Here is a 20,364-nt window from a genome sequence, read left to right on the forward strand (position 1 = left end):
TGGAGGATGTGGAGGCGGGAGGGGGATGGGGGGGTGTAGTTGAAGTGGTTGCAGGCTTTGACAGGTCCTCATAGAAGCAGCTTTATTCTGCAATAATCCCTATCCTGAGAGGGATAGCCATTCCAGAAGTAGAGTAGAGCACCTTCCATCACCTACCCCGGGGCAATCCTCACCTTTAACACCAAAACAGGCCTGTTTGGAGGTTTTTGTTATTTTTAAATAACACTGCAACATTCAAAACCTGAGTAGTCCAATCATTGCATTACTTGCGGGCAAGTTTTCCCTCTGCCCAGTTTGTCTGCATTCCCAATGTCACTTGGTGCCTAGGTGTAGTAGTCACAGGTATGATGGCCTGAATGGCCTCCTTCTATGCTGTGTGGTTGGGACATCTTTGCTAAAACTCAGTTGTGACTTTTAACTTGTGTGTAGAAATCTTCTGTCTCGAATGAATTGACTTTTAAACATTACATTTTATTGCGAGGAACATTTTCCTGATGATACTTTTTCATTGTGTAAAAGAAGCTCTCATCAGCACATTATAAGTTTTAGTGCGCAGACATGTGTACACAACTGCATGTGTGCATGACTGTGAGTGTGCACGACCATAAGTGTGCACAATTGTGAACGTCTACCACTGTGAATGTGCATGGCTGAATGTGTACAACTGTCAGTGTCCACAGCTGTGACTGTGCACGACTGTGAGTGTGCACAGTGGCAAGTGTGCACAACTGTGATTATGCACAACAGTGAGTGTGCATGGTTATGAAAGTGCACAGTTGTGAGTGTGCACGACTGAGTGTGTGTGGCTGTGAGCATGCACGACTGTGACAATGCATGGCTGTGAGAGCGCACAACTGAGTGTGCATTGTTGTGAGTGTGCACGTCCATGAGTGTGCACATTTTAAATGTGCACCACGTTTTCAATGAAGCTTTTCAAGGCTGCATGTCCGAGTTTGTCATGACGTGAAGATGATGGCGTTGGACTGGGGTAAACACAGTAATAAGTCTCACAACTTCTTAAAGTCCAACAGGTTTATTTGTTAGCAAACGCCACCAGCTTTCGGGACTTTTGGGGCTTTGGCTGAGCGTGCACAACTGTGAGTGTGCACAGTTATGAGTGTGCACAGATGTGAGTGTGCACAACTGTGAGTGTGCACGGCTCAGTATGCATGGCTGAGAGTGTGCAGTTATGAGTGTGCACAGCTGTGAGTGTGCATGATTGAGTGTGCATGACTGAGTGTGCATGACTGAGTGCGCGTGGCTATGAGCATGCACGACTGTGAGTGTGCACACCTGGGAGTGGGGACAGCTGTGAGTGTGCATGGCTGTGAGTGTGCACACTCATGTTCATTACAGTTCTTAATACTGTCCAGAACTTTGGGATGTGTCCTTGGTTCATTTTAACATCTTGTGACCCTGGTAAGAAAGCAGATTGATCTAATTGAATAGAAAACAAAAAAACTGAATCAGAAACAACGAGCGTCAAAAGACCTTTGTCTGACGAACACGTGAAGGTGGAGGTGGAGATGTGAATCTCCCCCAATAACAACCTCCAGCCTTGCCGTCGAGGTCAGGAGGTCACATCTGCTCGATATTCATGGTGTGAGAACGAGAAAGCCAGAATTGTTGATGAACATTGAGTCTGCTGTGGGATGGGAACCTCTCACTCTTCACTGTGCAGCACATTTCACTTTAACATTTTAGCAGGCTACGGCCCCAGAATAGCAATGATCCTCTCATAGCTCCAGCTGCATTGCAGCCTTCATTAAAGAATGTAAAATAACGCTAACTTGTGTGGCATTTTGGAGTGAAATTGTACACGAGGCAAAAGTCATCCCATCAATGCCATTTAAATCAGGCCAGTGTAAGCAATAAGGGGCAGATTCAAAGGTTATTTCTCTTGTAGCAGGGACCGGGTGCAGTGGTCAGCCCCTCTGCGCAGGCAAGGTGACAATTACCACAAAAGTTGGAAAAGCATCGAGTGTGCTGGGTAAACAGGCACGTGATGTTTTCATGACGCTCGTGACGATGGTGGAAACAATCCACGGTGGCACAGTGGTTAGCACTGCTGCCTCACAGCGCCAGGGACCCAGGTTCAATTCTCGACTTGGGTCACTATCTGTGCGGAGTTTGCACAGTCTCCACGTGTCTGTGTGGGTTTCCTCCACTGCTCCGGTTTCCTGAAAGACGTGCTGGTTATGGTGCACTGGCCATGCTAAGTTCTTTCTCAGTGTACCTGAAGAGGCGCCAGAGTGTGGTGACGAGGGGATTTTCACAGTAACTTCATTGCAGTGTTAATGCCTTACTTGTGACACGAATAAATGAAAAATAACAATCGATAATTTCAAAAGGGAAATCGGAGGGTCACTTTATCATTGAATCTTACAGTGTAGAAGGAGGCCATTTGGCCCATTGTGTCTGCACCCACCACAATCCCACCCAGGCTGTATCCCCATAACCACATGCATTTACCTCAATTAGTCCTCCTGACATGAAGGGGTAACTTAGCATAGCCAATCCACCCAACCTACACATCTTTGGACTTGAAGGAAATAAATTGCAGGCTGCAGGGATGGAGTGGAGGCGGAGGAGGGCTTAGTTACACTGCTCCCTGTGCTTGCTTCACATAGATTGTATCTCACCCTTGGCCTCACTGCTTATTTACTTTAAGAATTTGCCAGGTTTGCACATTAAAAACCCATTAAACTTGTTACAGAAAGTTAGAGATTGTAATGAATTGTGTAAGTGCTTTATAACAATGTGATAGCTTTGTCTATCAGTCTCTCCAGTCCAAAAAGGGAGCAATGTAAATTGGGGCTGAGGCTCATTCCGCCAACCACTCGATTATTGTTAGAAATATTCAAAATCGCATTTTTAAAATTTTCTTCCAACTTCTATTTTGTCTCCTGGTCTAATCATTCCTTCTCCTTATTTATCTTTCTATACCTGATTTGACTCTAATTTACAATCACTTCCTTCTTGCACTTTCTGAATCTTAAAGAGAGAGAGACTGTTGGTCCTGTCACCCTCAGTGTCACCAGCTCCATTTCCAGCGTTAAGGCCTTAACTACAGTCAGAGCAAGCTGCCCTGTTTCAGGAAGATTTAGCCCATTACATTGTGCTGTGCTGTGTTGTGTTGGACTGTGCTGTGTTGTGCTACACTGTGTTGTGTTGTGCTACACTGTGCTGTGCTACACTGTACTGTGCTGTGTTGGACTGTGCTGGATTGTGTTGGTTCTGTGCTGTGCTATACTGTGTTATGCTGTATTGGACTGTGTTGTGCTATGTTGGACTGTACTGGGCTGTGCTGGACTGTACTGGGCTGTGTTGGACTGTACTGTGCCATGTTGGACTGTGTTGTGCTGTGTTAGACTGTACTGTACTCTGTTGTGTTGAACTGTGCTGGATTGTGTTGTGTTGAACTAAGCTGGATTGTGCTGCATTGTGCTGTGTTGTGCTGGACTATGCTGGATTGTGTTGGACTGTGGTGTGTTGTGCTGGTCTGAGCTGTGTTGTTTTTGACTGTGCTGTGTTGTGTTGAACTGTGCTGGATTGTGTTGTGTTGTGTTATGCTACACTGTGCCGTGTTGTGCTGTGCTACAATGTGCTGTATAGTGTTGAACTGTATTGGACTGTGTTGTGCTGAGCTACTGTAATAACTCCACAGAGGCGAAAGTCCCATCACCAAGTTACTTTATTTACACCATCCATCTGCACACAGCCAGCTCTCCAGTTGCTCTCTGCTGACTGCATAGAAACATAGAAATAGAAACATAGAAAAAACTATAGCACAATACAGGTCCTTCGGCCCACAAAGTTGTGCCGAACATGTCCTACCTTAGAGATTATTATGCTTACCTATAACCCTCTATCTTACTAAATTCCATGTACTTCACTAAAAGTCTCTTAAAAGACCCTATTGAATCCGTCTCCACCACCGTTGCTGGCAGCCCATTCCACACACGCACCACTCTGAGTGAAAAATTTACCCCTGACATCTCCTCTGTACCTACTCCCCAGCACCTTAAACCTGTGTCCTCTTGTGGCAACCATTTCAGCCCTGGCTCTGCCTCTGACTATCCACTTGATCAATACCTCTCAACATCTTATACACCTCAATCAGGTCACCCCTCATCCTTTGTCTGTCCAAGGAGAAAAGGCCAAGCTCACTCAACCTATCCTCATAAAGCATGCTCCCCAATCCAGGCAACATCCTTGTAAATCTCCTCTGCACCCTTTCTATGGTTTCCACATCCTTTCTGTAATGAGGCGACCAGAACTGAGCACAGTACTCCAAGTTGAGTCTGACCAGGGTCCTATAAAGCTGCAACGTTATCTCTTGGCTCCTAAACAATTCCACGATTGATGAAGGCCAGTACACCATACGCCTTCTTAACCACAGCTTCAACCTGTGCAGCTGCTTTGAGCATCCTATGAACTCGGACCCCAAGATCCTTCTGATCTTCCATACTGCCAAGAGTCCTACCATTAATATTATATTCTGCCATCCTATTTGACCTGCCAAAATGAACCACTTCACAATTATCTGGGTTGAACTCCATCTGCCACTTCTCCACCCAGTCTTGCATCTTATCAATGTCTCGCTGCAACTTCTGACATCCCTCCACACTATCCACAACACCTCTAACCTTTGTGTCATCAGCAAACTTACCAAACCATCCCTCCCCTTCCTCATTCAGATCATTTATAAAAATCACAGAGTAAGGGTACCATAACAGATCCCTGGGGCACTCCATTGGTGACTGACCTCCATGCAGAATATGACCCATCAATGACCACTCTTTGCCTTCTGTGGACAAGCCAGTTCTGGATCCACAAAGCAATGTCCCCTTGGATCCCATGCCCCCTTACTTTCTCAATAAGCCTTGCATGGGGCACGTTATCAAATGCCTTGCTGAAGTCCATATATACTACATCTACTGCTCTTCCTTCATCAATGTGTTTAGTCACATCCTCAAAAAATTCAATCAGGCTGATAAGGCATGATCTGCCTTTGACAAAGCCATGTTGACTATTCTTAATCATATTATACCTCTCCAAATGTTCATAAATCCTGCCTCTCAGGATCTTCTCCATCAACTTACTAACCACTGAGGTTAGACTCTCTGGTCTATAATTTCCAGGGCTATCTCTACTCCCTTTCTTGAATAAAGGAACAACATCCGCAATCCTCCAATCCTCCGGAACCTCTCCCGTCTCCACTGATGATGCAAAGATCATCATCAGAGGCTGGGGTACATCCTATCCAGTCCTGGTAACTTATCTAACTTGATGTTTTTCAAAAGCTCCAACACATCCCCTTTCTTAATATCTACATGCTCAAGCTTTTCAGTCTGCTGCAAGTCTGCACTACAACCACCAAGATCCTTTTCCGTAATGAATACTGAAGTAAAGTATTCATTTAGTACCTCTGCTATTTCTTCCGGCTCCATACAAACTTTCCCACCATCACACTTGATAAGTCTTATTCTTTCACGTCTTATCTTTTTGCTCTTCACATACTTGTAGAATGCTTGGGGTTTCCCTTAATCCTGCCTGCCAAGGCCTTCTCATGACCCCTTCTGGATCTCCTAATTTCCTTCTTAAGATCTTTCCTATTAGTTGTACACTCTTCTAGATCTCTAACATTACTTAGCTCTCTGAACATTTTGAAAACTTTTCTTTTCTTCTTGACTAGATTTATTACAGCCTTTGTACACCACAGTTCCTGTAACCTACCATAACTTCCCTGTCTCGTTGGAACGTTGCTATGCAGAACTCCAGGCAAATATTCCCTGAAAATTTGCCACATTTCTTCTGTACATTTCCCTGAGGAAACCTCTTTCCAATTTAAGCCTCCAACTTCCTGCCTGATTGCCTCATAATTCCCCTTACTCCAATTAAACACTTTTCTAACTTGTCTGATCCAATCTCTCTCCAATGCTATTGTAAAGGAGATAGAATTATGATCACTATCTCTAAAATGCTCTCCCACTGAGAGATCTGACACCTGACCAGGTTCATTTCCCAATACCAAATTAAGTACAGCCTCTCCTCTTGTAGGCTTATCTACATACTGTGTCAAGAAACCCTCCTGAACACACCTAACAAACTCCTCCCCATGTAAACCCCTTACTCTAGGGAGATTCCAATCAATATTTGGGAAATTAAAATCTCCCATCACGACAACTCTGTTATTATTACACCTCTCCAGGATCTGTTTCCCTATCTGCTCCTCAACATCCCTGTTAATATTGGGTGGCCTGTTGGAAACACCCAGTAAAGTTATTGACTCCTTCCTGTTCCTACCCTCCACCCGCAGAGATTCCGTAGACAGTCCCTCTATGGTGTCCATCTTTTCTGCAGCCATGACACTATCTCTGATCAACAGTGCCACTTCCCCTACCTCTTTTGCCTCCCTCCCTGTCTCTTCTGAAACCCGGCACTTGAAGTACCCAGTCCTATCCCTGAGTCATCCAAGTCTCTGTAATGGCCACCACACCATATTTCCAAGTAGTGATCCACGCTTTAAGCTCATCCACTTTGTTCACAACACTCCTTCCGTTAAAATGGACACATCTCAAACCTTCGGTCTGAGCGCTCCCCTTCTCTATCACCTACCTATCCTCCCTCTCACACTGTTGACAAGCTCTCTCTATTTGTAAGCTAACCTCCTCTCTCCCAGTCACTTCACTTTGATTCCCACCCCTCAACCATTCTAGTTTAAACTCTCCCCAGTAGCCTTAGCAAACTTCCCAGCCAGGATATTGGACCCCTGAGATTCAAGTGCAACCCGTCCTTTTTGTACAGGTCACACCTGCCCCAAAAGAGATCCCCAATGATCCAGAAACCTGAATCCCTGCCCCCTGCTCCTGTCCCTCAGCCACACATTTATCATCCACCTCATTCCATTCCTACTTTCACTGTCACGTGGCACAGGCAGCAATCCCAAGGTTACTACCTTTGCAGTCCTTCTCAATCCCTTCCTAACTCCCTATATTCTCCTTTCAGGACCTCTTCCCTTTTCCTACATATGTCATTGGTACCAATACATAACACGACCTCTGGCTCCTCTCCTTTCCGCTTCAGGATATCTTGGACGCGATCAGAAACATCCTGGATCCTGGCACCAGGGAGGCAAACTACCATCCAGGTTTCTTGACTGCATCCACAGAATCACCTGTCCGACCCCCTCACTATAGAGTCCCTTATCACTACTGCCTTCCTCCTCCTTTCCCTACCTCTCTGAGGTACAAGGCTGGACTCTGTGCCAGAGACATGGCCACTGTTGCTTCCCCCCCAGGTAGGCTGCCCCCCCTAACAGTACTCAAACAGAAGTACTTACCACAGCCACTGGGTACTCTCTAGGACCTGACCTTTCCCTTCCCCTTTCTAACTGTGACCCATTTGTCTGCCTCCCGTGACCCTAGTGTGACCACCTGCCTGTAACTCCTCTCTATCACCTCCTCACTCTCCCTGACCAGACGAAGGTCATCAAGCTGCAGCTCCAGTTCCCTAACGCAGTCCCTTAGGAGCTGCAGCTCAATGCACCTAGTGCAGATATGGATGTCCAGGAGACTCCAGGACCTCCCACATCCAACACCGAGAACAACAAACTGGCCTCACACTCATAATTCCCCCTTTGTTCAAATAACACAGGAAAAACTAAGAACTAAACCTACCCTGCCTCACCCATTTCCGCCTAAGCCCATTGAGCCAAAGCCCTTCAGCCTTCACTCTGCCATCTGTTCACTCCGCTGCCCGCTTACGATGCTGCCCACTCGATAGTGCGGCCTGCTTTCTAAACCTCACATGCACTACTGGCTGACTTCAGGCACCTGCACAGTCAAACAAAAACTCTGCGGAAAAGAAAGGTAAGAAACGACAATAAATCTCTTATCCTCAGCACTCCTGCCACGAACCACTCCCCCTCTGCCTTGCTCCGCTCGAACAATGAGCTTGTACTTCAAGACATTTGCCAGCTGCAGGCTGGGAGTCTGACACACCTGCTATAAATAGGGAGCATGAGGCTCCTTGATTTAACCATCAGTTAGGACACATCAGGTAGTTCTTTTGTGGTACCAACTAATTAAACTAAATCAAATTAACTGAGAGATAAATGAAGAAAGGCAGCTCCCCAAAAGGAGGAGGAATAACCCAAACCAAAAAGCAAAGCACAAGGAAATTTAAAACATCAAATTAAAAGGTGATTGTCGGGGTCGATAATGCACCCCAACCCCTGCTATGCCCAGCAGGTGCAGAAGGCATCAACTTCACCCATGGACACTGCCTGCTCCCTTTCCAGGGACACCTGGCCGTGAACATCGCCACAGTAGAGGGGCAGATAGTCAGGATGATGACCCTGTCGATTGCCCGCTGCCTGGACCCGTTGATGGCATGCCTCGCCAGGCCAGACTCATCAGATAGTTCATACTCTAGCAAGCCAACCTCATTAGCCCAGCTGACACTGTACTGTGCTGTGTTGGACTGTGCTGTACTATGTTGGACTGTGTTGTGTTGTGTTGGGCTGTGCTGTGTTGTGTTCATTTGCGCTGTGATGTGTTGTGTTTGTGCTGTGTTGTGTTTGCGCTGTGTTGTGTTTGCTTGCGCTGTGTTGTGTTTATTTGCGCGGTGCTGTGTTGTGTTTATTTGCGCTGTGCTGTGCTGTGTTTGCTTGTGCTGCACTGTGTTGTGTTTATTTGCGCTGTGCTGTGTTTGCTTGCACTGTGCTGTGTTGTGTTTATTTGCGCTGTGCTGTGTTGTGTTTATTTGCACTGTGCTGTGCTGTGTTGTGTTTGTTTGCGCAGTGTTGTGTTTTTTTGTGCTGTGCTGTTGGGTTTGTCTGCACTGTGTTGGGTTTGTTTGTGCTGTGCTGTGTTGTGTTTGTTTGTGCTGTACTGTGTTGTGTTTGTTTGCGCTGTGCTGCGTTGTGTTTGTTTGTGCTGTGCTGTGTTTGTTTGTGTTGTGTTTGTTTGTGCTGTGCTGTGTTGTGATTATTTGCGCTGTGCTGTGTTGTGATTATTTGCGCTGTGCTGTGTTGTGATTATTTGCGCTGTGCTGTGTTGTGTTTGTTTGCGCTGTGCTGTGTTGTAGTTAATTGCGCTGTGCTATGTTGTGTTTGTTTGCACTGTGCTGTGTTTGCGCTGTGCTGTGTTGTGATTGTTTGCGCTGTACTGTGTTGGGTTTGTCTGCGTTGTGCTGATCTTCTATGTGTAGTTTTTCATCGTGGAAGCAGCTCACATTGTCAAGTTGAAGTCTCGGTTAGTTTTGATGGCCAAAGTGTTTCCACTTACAGTTTATAACTGTCTGCATGAACTGGCTTATTGAGTTCATTCGACACCTTGACGGGAAAGACTACCCCAGATTAGTGACATCTCGATATAGAAAGTGATTAAATAATTGATTTATGGGAGACCTTTAACAGAGCGCACATTTTTCAATGAAAATACAAATTGCTTCCTTTCAAAGGTACATAATGTCTTATCCATGGAAGCTTGTTATATTGCAAATGTTGCCGAAGTCTGACAGGACTAAATATGCTGGGAGAGTCAGTCACCGCGCTGTGCGTGGGGACAGGAGGGGGGAACAGGGAAAGTTAAAATACCAGTACTCACTGTCAACATGTAGGATTTAAGAGGTTGGTTCAGCAATGGGTGTTGCAGTTATACTGTGACTGGGTTAGTTACTCTCCACCAATCTGCAAGTTGGGCCAGAGGGACTGGGGCGAATGTTGTACTTCAAGACATTTGCCAGCTGTTGGTCTCTGCTGGAGGCGCGTGCACACAGATGGTTGTCTCACTCAGGACATTGTACTTGGCTTTGATGCTTCCCCTGAGATGGACTCTTGCTGACCAGGCCCACATGAAAAAGATTGAATGAGGCACTCGTGATCACTTGTGGAGCCAAACTTTGGATGTGAACAACAGCCTTGGGAAGAGCGCAGCAAGAGACTGGACAGGAAAAAAAGCAAAATTCTGTGGATGCAGCAAATCTGACATAAAAACAGAACATTCTGGAAAAAGCCCATGCAATCGCAACATCCGCCCCTTTACTTCCTCCCTCATCAATAGCCAAGACCCCAAACATTCCTTTCAGGTGAAGCAAGTTTCACTTGTACCTTCACAGTCTGATCTGCTGTATTCACCCCTCCCAGTGTGGTCTCCTCTAGCCAGTGGAGACTAAACACCTTTGCGGTCACCTTCACTCAGTCCACAAGCAAGACCCCCATCCTTCCTTCTTGTCACTTGCTATTTTAACTCACCATCTTGCTGTCCTGCCCACATGTCCGTCCTCTGCCTGCTGCATTGCTCCAGTGAAGGCCAATGTAACTTAGAGGAACAACATCTCACCTCCTGATTACAGCCGCCTGGACTTAACATTGAGTTCAACAACAGCAGACTGTGAACTTTCTCCTCCATCTTGACCTATTTTTGTTTAATTACAACACCCCCGATACCCGCAGGGCCATCTGTCAAATTCATAAAATCAGAGCAGAAGGAGGGAATTCAGCCTATCGAGCCTGCACCGACAACAATCCCACCCAGGCCCCATTCCCGTAACCCCATGTATTTACCCCGCTAATCCCCCTGACATTAAGGAGTGATTTAGCATGGCCAGCGCACCTAACTTGCGCATCTTTGGACCGTGGGAGGAAACCGGAGCACCCGGAGGAAACCCACGCAGACACAGGGAGAATGTGCAAACTCCACAGAGACAATGATCCAAGCTGGGAATCGAACCCAGGTCCCTGGCGCTGTGAGGCAGCAGTGCTAACCACTGTGCCATCGTGCCGCCCTCTTTCTTAAATTTTATTTTCACGGAGTGCTGATCTATGTTTTGCTGTTAACACACTCTGCTATCTTACCTTTACACCACTATCAGCATCTACTCTAGTCCTTAGCACTGCCATTAACACTTCCTTTGTCCTGTGCCCTGAACGTCATTGTCCAAACTCACCTGAGCTCTCACCTATCCCCGACATCCTATATGGCTCCACCCCCACCCCCACTTCAACAGTATAAAATCCATCACATTGCCCCCTCTCTTTAACTCTGAAGAAGAGTCATACGGATATGGAACATTAACTTTGTTTATCTCTCTGCACACGCAGTGTTTTTCCAGCATTTTCTGTTCTATCCTTCTGAAAAATAAAACTCGAGAACAGATTTTGAAAGCCATTTTAAGTTCTTAAAGTTGGAAACAGTTCTGAGTGCTAACTTTAGTGTCACTGGAAAAGACTTTGACTTTGTGGCCTTCCATTCATTAACCTGATGCCCACACAATGACTGTAGTGATGTTGTGCGATGAAGCTCAGTAGATATTTATTGATTATTTTTCTCTTTTTCTCTCTGCAGGTGTCCAGCCATTCTCACACCCCATTCCTAGCATTCCCATGCACACTCTTGAAACTATTACTGAAGAATCTATGCATTTTGAGGATAGAACTTGCACTGACTCCCAGCGGATGTCCTTATCTTCTGTGAGCAGCTCCAGAGAAGAAACCACCAACTCAGAAGGATGTCTATTTACAGAATGCAGCCTGACATCACCAAAAGCCAAGAAAGTCCCTAGTGATAATAACCGAGCAATAAAGGTCCCAGAGGCATCCATTAGTGAGGGGAAACTGGGAAATGGAGCTGATGGCCTGGGCATGGATCTCCTCGCTGGAAGCAACAAGCAGAAGGAGACCCTTCATGCTCACGCCTGTCTCACATCAAAACCCCTTGAAGGTTCTCAGGATGATGACGAAGCTTCCCATTTTTCTGAGGGCAGCACAGATTTGTGTGCCCCCACCAATCACTCCGCAACCCCAGTGAACTCTTTTCAAACCCCGAAAGACTCCTCATTGGTGCCGGACAGTCGGGGCAAGGAAAGAGCTGGACTCCTCACTGGCAATCTGGCTCAGCGCGATGCTTTATCTGCTAATAATCTGCCAATAGTCTCAACCAATAATCCTGCTCAGGGAGTTTCTGGCCAGAGATTGGATGGCAGAGAGTTGGATCAATCCCAGCAAAGTCCCACTGGTGATTTACTCCCCAGTTCTTCACCACAACGGGCTCCAAGCAGCTGCGACCAAAATAACCCTGGTTGCCATGCGAGGAAAAGTGTCTACCCTGATGTGGTGCGAAGCGTTAGTTGTGATGGGCATCTTATCACACAGCCATTGTTGGTGATGCCTGTCCAACAATGCACATCCCCAGTGCCTGCCATGTCATCAGACGTGACCATAAATGATAGGATCTGGTGTAAGTTGGATTCCGGGAACCACAGAGATAGTGTGTCTTCATCATCCAGTATGTCATCAAATGACACAGTCATTGACTTGTCGTTGCCCAACTTGGCTCGGAAGAGTTTATCTGACCTCAGCAGCAGGCAAAATGAAACCTTGGAAGGGTTTTTGGCAGACAAACGGATAAGACCTCGATCAGCCACGAGCGGTCATGAAACGCTAGCCAAAGTTAGTAAAAGCAAGTCTAATCCCAATTTAAGATCTGATGGTGACCAGCAACAAGTTGATGACTTTCAGCCCAAGCCATTGGCTAAATCATCACCGATTCCCTGCCAATCGAGGCGGCACACCTGGAGTAGACTATACATGGAGAGCCTCAAACAGTCTTCCCCAGCTCTCAAATCAACGACGCAAAGCAAAAAGGTCGCAGACAGTCCAAGCAAATCAAAAAGCCTCGGCGACCTGACTTCTGATGATATTGTGCCCAGCTTCGACAGCAAGTACAAGAGCATCAGTCGGAACTTCATCACGAGGCCCATGCGCGAGCAGCGTAGGGCAGCTGGGATGAAGAGATTCGCCCAGGACAACTTGACGGAGCAGCTGAAGAGGATCACGAGCTTCGAGCGGGAGAACGATATCACCTCCCCCACCGCCGGTCAGCCTCCAGAGGCCGAGGAGATCAGCCCGGTCGTCCTGCGCAGGTCGTCATCGAGGAGCCAGAGCCGGGTGCGGTATATTGCCAACCGGGCGAAGCAGGCGCAGGAGCGGCAGCGGCTGTGGAGCCTGGGGCAAAGCAACTCGGCCACTGTGCTGGAAGAGAGGGGCAACCCGGAGGGGGCCTGCTCTGACCCCAAAAGCATCTGCACGGACTTAGCCCTGCCCCATCACGTAGTGGAGGAGGTCAAGGTCTCACAAACCACGAGCACTGAGGCCGAGGTCTTCTTCATGCTTAAACTTTAAGGCTCATGGCAAAGACAGGGCAAAAAAAGAAACAAAATTGTCAACAGACTTCACGAATGATCCTGAGACCTTTCACTCCAAGAGCAGCACCAAGGGCAACGACTTTTGCGACGGCTCCAACTTACAAAAAGCTGGAAGTTGTGCTTTTTCTGATGTTGCACTTCCTGTGTGCCATACTTTGCACAGATCACACTGTTTGCACTGGAGTCTTTTGCAACACGAGCTGGCACAGAAACCAGCGCTACATATTGCACAGAAAGGGAAAAGGGAGAGAGAGAGAGAGCAAACTAGCAAGAGACGGAAAATAAACTCAGCTCCTCCGAGCTTGTGTAATGTCTTCCTCCCAGAGGTGGGGACGTGAAACATGAGGCAGTGTTGTGTCATATCTAATACTACTCGTTCTGAGTCGGAGATCAGGCAAGTGTGTCTTCAATTCCTAGGTTTTTGCCACGAATTCTCGGCCACAATCGGGAAGACACATCTACAGTGGTGAAAATGTCTGAATTATTTTTTAAAACTGTATGTGTGTGTGTGTGTGTAAAGATAAAACTGCACGATAATATTGATTTTATTTAAAATAGAATTATTTTAGATTGTTTTAAAATGAGTATCACCAAAACAATTGAGAAGAGACTGCTGTGTATTTAATAAATGTGCGGCAGTATGGATGAATTGTACATTCCCAAAATAGCTCTGTTTTAATTTTTTTTAAATGTGTTGCATGTTTTTTTAATGTTTGATTTGTGATTTTAATATTCAACTGAGTATGGCTTCCAAAGTGTAGGTTTAAATTCCACCCACAAAGTGTATCCCGGGCAGTTGCTCCAGATGTGATGATTATTGTGCTAACCCAGTCTGCAGCCAGCTGTAACTATACAAGTTTTCCCAGGAGGCACATCAGGTTCATGTGAAGTTGTTTGAAATTTCCCAGAAGCCTAGTGAGTAAAGGCTCCCTCCAGCCATCCAGAGCAGGTTCATAGAATCCCTATAGTGCAAAAAAGAGGCCATTCAGCCCATCGAACCTGCACCAACAAACAATCTCACACTCCCTATCCCCATAACCCCACGTATTTACCCTGCTAATCTCCCTGACACAAAGTGTCAATTTATCATGGCTAATCATTCGCACAGCTTTGGACTGGGTGTCCAAGGATCTCACAGCGGCCTGTGGTGGCTAGCTGATGTTGAATTGAGGTGCAAATTGGAGCAAAGATATGGGTCTTCAGGACTCCAGGGGGGACATCAGCCCACGACCACTCTACATTGTAGCGAGTTTGGAAGTGCCTAGGTGTGGACATTGAGATATTGAGGAGGAGAATTGCAGATTTCCACGATCCTTTAACTGAAGAAATGCTTCCTGACATCAACCTGAATGACCTGCTTCTAAATTTAAGGTTATGCCCCCTTGTTCCAGATCTCTTCAGAAGACTTTTCTCTCCATTCACCCTCCTTTAGTCCTTTTAAACACCTTGATCAGATCTCCCCTTTTGCAAGAGAGCACAAACCTGAACTAAGTATTGACCCACTCCACGAGGTCATCAAGGACAGGTGCTTGGGGTGAGGTGCCAGAAAGAAATGTATGCCTGCAGAGGGATCATAGAATCCCGACAGTGCAGAAGGAAGCTATTCGGCCCACCGAGGCTGCGCCAACCATAATCCCACCCAGACTTTTGTCCCATAACCCCACATATTTACCCCACTAATCCTTCTGACACTAAGGTCAATTTAGCATGGCCAATAAACAAATCCAAACATCTTTGGATTATGGGAGGAAACCCACGCAGACATAGGGAGAATGTGCAAATTCCACACAGACAGTGAGCCAAGGCTGGAATTGACCTGAGTCCCTGGCACTGAGCCACTATGCTGACCCTGAGTTCTTCTGTGCTTTTACAAGGATGGTAGCACCATGGAGATGGGATAAATTCAGTTACACAAGGTTGCCATCATCTCTGTCCCTCTCTAAATTGCCTTGTAAAGGGTTTGAACACCCAGTGGCTCCTTATAAGGTGAATGACTGCTCAAGGATGGGGCTCTGTAGATTGGGAACTGATTTCTGGCCCAGGACTGGGGCCTAATGCTCACTGAACATGATTAAACCTGTGATAGTCACACAGAGAACAAAGAAAATTACGGCGCAGGAACAGGCCTTCCGGCCCTCCAACCCTGCATCGACCATGCTGCCCGCCTAACCTAAAACCCCGATGCTTCCAGAGACCATATTACCTCTATTCCCATCCTATTCATGTATTTGTCAAGATGTCCCTTAAAAGTCATTATCATATCTGCTTCCATAACCTCCCCTAACAGTGAGTTCCAGGCACCCACCACCCTCTGTGTGAACAGTCTGTCTCGTACATCTCCTTTAAACTTTGCCCCTCACACCTTAAAGCCATGCACCCTAGTAATTGACTCTTCCACCCTGGGCAAAAGGATAACAGATACAGAGATAATGGAGTCATGGCCTAACCAAGCTATCATTAACATCCAAAAGAGCTTAGCCTTGTGGTGAGGAAAACACCCTCCGATGGAGAGCTTTGGCATTTTTCCATGTCTTTACATATTATACACACTCCTGAGTGTGGTTGTGCTCATGGGCTGGACTCCAAAATCCCCTCCATCCCTCAGTACGTTACATCAGTTCAATGGCTTGTTACTCCCTTACCTGCTTGACCCAGCGGTGAAGACAACAACAACAAAAACAATTACCTCTGTTTATACAATGTCTTTAACATAGAAACATCCCCAAGACACTTCAGATGGAGCGTTAACGGAATAGAATGACACTGAGCCATGTAAGGACAAAGCTTGGTCAAAGAGCTTCTCAAAGGAGTTTGGCGCAGCAATTTCAGAGCTTAGGGCCTAGGAGCCTGAAGTAAGGGCAGCCAATGGCAGAGTGATGTTAACTGGGGAAGCTCAGGCATGATGTGGAGATACCAGCATTGGACTGGGGTAAACACAGTAAGAAGTCTCACAAATGCCACTAGCTTTCGGAACTAGCTGTTCCTTCGTCAGGTGGCGAAAGAACAGCCAGTTCCGAAAGCTAGTGGTGTTTGTTACAAATAAACCTGTTGGACTTTAACCTGGTGTTGTGAGACTTCTTATGAAGCTCAGGCAGCCAGAATGTGGAGGTTTATGTGACTGGAGAACGTTACATAAAGGGAGAAGGCGAGCAAATGATCACCTCAGGAAAGGAGAAAAATAATAGAGTGCTTCACGTGATGAATATTATATAGAATTAAATTACATGGAATGTAGGGTACAGAATTTAGCCATTCACCCCAACTGGTGTGTGCCAGTGTTTATGCTTCACAGAGCCATCTTCAATCATACCTCACGTCACCCTACCTGCCTGTCCCTTTCCCCCGAACCTGTTTATCCAATTTCCCCTTGTTCCCCATCTACTGCATACTGTACGCCTCAGCCACTCACTGTGGTAGCAAATGCCACACTCTAATTACTCTTTGGGGAAAGACATTGCTTATGAATTCTTTATTGGATTTATTGGTGGCTGTCTTATATCTATTACCCCCGAGGTGTGGTCTCCCTGTCAAGCAGAAAAATCGGGTGAGATTTTCCGACTGCCTTGAAAACAGAAAATCCCACCCGAGGTCAACGGATCTTTGCATGATGCGTGTCCTGCCCGCTACGATTTCCGTGGCGGACGGGATGGAAATATTCATCCTTCATTTGTAAATCCCTGTATAGAACTTTATCTCTTGGATCCTATCATAATTGTAAAGGCTTTCTATCAGGTCAACCTTTCAGAGAAAAGAGTACCAGACTTGGTCAATCTTCCCTGGTGGTCTTAACCACTCAGTTCTGGTGTCCTGATGGTGGCAGAGTGGTTAGCACTGCTGCCTCACAGTGCTAGGGACCTGGGTTTGATTCCTAGCTTGGGTCTCCACCTGTGCGGTGTCTGCACGCAGTTTGCATGGGTTTCCTCCGAGTGCTCCGGTTTCCTTCCACAGTCCAAAAGGTGTGCTGGTTAGGTGCATTGGCCATGCTCAAATCTCCCTCAGTGTACCCAAACAGGCGTCAGAATGGCAGCTAGGGGATTTTCACAGTGACTTAATTGCGGCGTTAATGGAAGCCTACTTGTGACACTAATAAATAAAGCTAAAACTTAAAACATCCAAGGCATGATTATTGCTTTGTTTGCAGCGACTCAGCAGGAGGGAGTCAGTTTTCCTACTAATTGCTCACACCACCTCCCTGTCCAAAAACCACCCTGGGGCTCAGAGGAACGATGAACAACCTACACGTTACATTACACCGGTGACAGATGTGAGAGGTGAACTTTGCCACTCACTGAAAGTTAATTTTAATTTTGTTTTGAATGAACAAGCCAAACGGTAGGGATCAGAAAATTAAGCAACATTTCAATAATTCATACATGTCTTAACAAACTCATTCCAAGAATTCTTTGCCTCTTTGATTTTTTTTATTATTATTTTGCTACTATGTACCTCTCAGACAGATCAGCGGTTGCACTGCCTCCCATGCACGATGTATTTTGTCAACCAGCAATGTTCTAGGTATTGTTAATATTGAAGCTTTTCACAAGTAAAATGCAAAGGAGCCAAGTTTTAAGACTGATATGTATCCTGGGAACATGTTTGATTTTAGTTTGTATTATTTTTAAATGTTCAATCAAAAGTAATAATTGAATGTTTCAGGTCGTGAAATGAGAATGTTTCGTTTCCAGATATCTTGGATGTAATATTTCAAGCTGACACACAGTATCTTCCGTGTACATTACTGAGAGTCGTGAATGTGATATGTCCACATGGCAAAAAAAAATACAGAATACAAATATGTAACTTCCTACCACTTTGATAATTCCGCAGCAGCTATCTGCGATTTTAAACACTATTTGTAATTAAACTATTATACCAATCAAATAAAACACAACGGAGTTCATTGTCATTGTTCTTATTCAGGTTTGTCACCCTGCAGCCCCCCTCCCCACCATGCACCCCACGCAGTTTGAACAATTCTTTTGGTACTGAGGTCAGAATTCCTGATGGTAACTGAGCGACTGGCTGGCTTCTAGTGACTTTCAAAAGTGTCACCTCCGTCACTCTGCATTGTAACACCGTCCGACAGCAATGCTGTCGAATTCTGCTTCACGTTGTTCTCCCACAACAGCAACAACTTGTAGTCATAGTTGCTTTTACAACTGCTGAGGCCTCCAAGGCATTTCACGGAGCAGTAATCAAACAATCTGGAATTGAGCCACATAAAGAGATGGTAGGGCCGATGACCGAAAGCTTGGTTAATAAGGTCGGATTTAAGGAGTGCTTTAAAGGTAGGGGAGGAGGTGGTGAGGTAAGAGGCAGAATTCCAGAGGTAGAGCCTTGACCACTTTCTTTAATTTACGAAATATGGGCATCAACTGGTTAGTCATCTGAAGGCACAGCCACCAATAGTGGAGATGCTTACTGGAGTTTATAATTGAGAATGGGAGGAATGTAGATACCTTGGGGTTGAGGTCAGGGGTTACCATAGAATCCTACAGTGCAGAAGGAGGCCATTCAGCCCATCGGGTCTGCATCAACTACAATCCCACCCAGGCCTATTCCCATAACCCCATACACTTACCCAAGCTCATCCCCCTGACACGAAGGGACAATTTAGCCTGGCCAATCCACCTAACCCGCACATCTTTGAATTGAGAGAGGAAACTGGAGCATCTGGAGAAAACCCACTCAGACACAGGAAGAAGGTGCCAACTCCACACAGACAGTGACCCAAGTGGGGAATCGAGCCCAGGTTCCTGGGGCTGTGCCACCCCAGGGTTAGGGTTAGAGCAGGCTGCAGAGAAAGAAAGGGAATGGACCATGGAGGAATTTCAAAAGAAGGATTGAGGTTTTTTTTAAATTATGTAATGCTATACAATAATAGACATAGAGAGTAATCTTACTAAAGAAGCGAGAAAACAGGAGAGGTTCAGACTCATTTTTTCAGTGAGTTGAAAAATGCAATCATATGGGACTCAGTCAAAAAAATTGCTGGCATGCGATTCTCGCCAGTAGAGGGTAGGACGGAGTCTAATCTTGCCAGGAAGCCGGCTGCTGAACTCCAAAGTTGCCATTGTGCAGGTGCCCCCATCTCCCAGTGTACTGTGTACAAACGTATACAGTGCACTGGGGGATCATCTGTCACTCATCCCAAGTAAGAAGTCTCACAACACCAGGTTAAAGACCAACAGGTTTATTTGGTAGCAAACGCCACCAGCTTTCAGGGTTTGCCTCTTCGTCAGGTGAATGGGGAGTTCTGATCACAAACAGGGCATATAAAGGCACACACTCAGTTTACAGAATACTGATTAGAATGTGAGTCTTTACAGCTAATCAAGTCTTAAAGGTGCAGACAATGTGAACAGAGATAGCATTAAGCATAGGTTAAAGAGATATGTTTTGTCTTCAGACAGGACAGTAAGTGAGACGTTGCAAGCCCAGGCAAGTCATGGGGGTTACAGATAGTGTGACATGAATCCAAGATCCCGGTTGAGGCCATCCTCATGTTTGCAGAACTTGGCTATCAGTTTCTGCTCAGCGACTCTGTGCTGTCATATGTTGTGAAGGCTGCCTTGGAGAACGTTTACCTGAAGATCAGAGGCCAAATGCCCGTGACCGCTGAAGTGTTCGCCAACAGGAAGAGAACATTGTCTGCACCTTTAAGACTTGATTAGCTGTAAAGACTCGCATTTCACTCGGTACTCTGTAAACTGAGTGTGTGCCTTTATATGCCCTGTTTGTGATCAGAACTCCCCACTCACCTGACAAAGGGTCAAAGCCTCTAAAGCTAGTGGCGTTTGCTACCAAATAAACCTGTTGGACTTTAACCTGGTATTGTGAGACTTCTTACTGTGTTTACACCAGTCCAATGCCGGCATCGCCACATCACTCTTCCCAAGCTCATGAACATTGGGCCTAGTTGCCAATTGCTCCCTGTGTTAGTCTCCCCCCACCACCTCCTGCCAATGACTGAGTCACCTCTGGGTCACACTTCCTGTGCTGGCCTCGCCCACCACCACCACCTCCCCCAGTTGCTGCCCCAGACCATTCAACCCCCTCCCACCCTCAATTGCTGTCCTGAGCCATTCAACCTCCACCCATCCTGATCGCTGCTCTGGGCCATTTAACCTCCCTCCCACCCTCAATCACCAT

The 20,364-nt window shown here is 46.2% G+C and overlaps 1 protein-coding gene across 2 annotated transcripts in view; it reads left to right on the top strand.

Annotated features, from left to right (window-relative positions):
* plch2a (phospholipase C, eta 2a) overlaps positions 1-18,102 on the top strand; it is a 170,606-nt gene extending 152,504 nt beyond the window's left edge. For both annotated transcript variants that reach the window (XM_080215324.1, XM_080215323.1), the window contains one exon: positions 11,355-18,102. In XM_080215324.1, coding sequence (XP_080071450.1) covers positions 11,355-13,189 — 1,835 coding nt within the window. In that variant the 3' untranslated portion in view covers positions 13,190-18,102. The remainder of the gene's footprint in view (positions 1-11,354) is intronic.
* The last annotated feature ends 2,262 nt before the right edge of the window (positions 18,103-20,364 follow it).

Source organism: Carcharhinus amblyrhynchos, chromosome 30, assembly GCF_965287045.1.
Source record: "Carcharhinus amblyrhynchos chromosome 30, sCarAmb.v2.hapA, whole genome shotgun sequence".
NCBI lineage: Eukaryota > Metazoa > Chordata > Chondrichthyes > Carcharhiniformes > Carcharhinidae > Carcharhinus > Carcharhinus amblyrhynchos.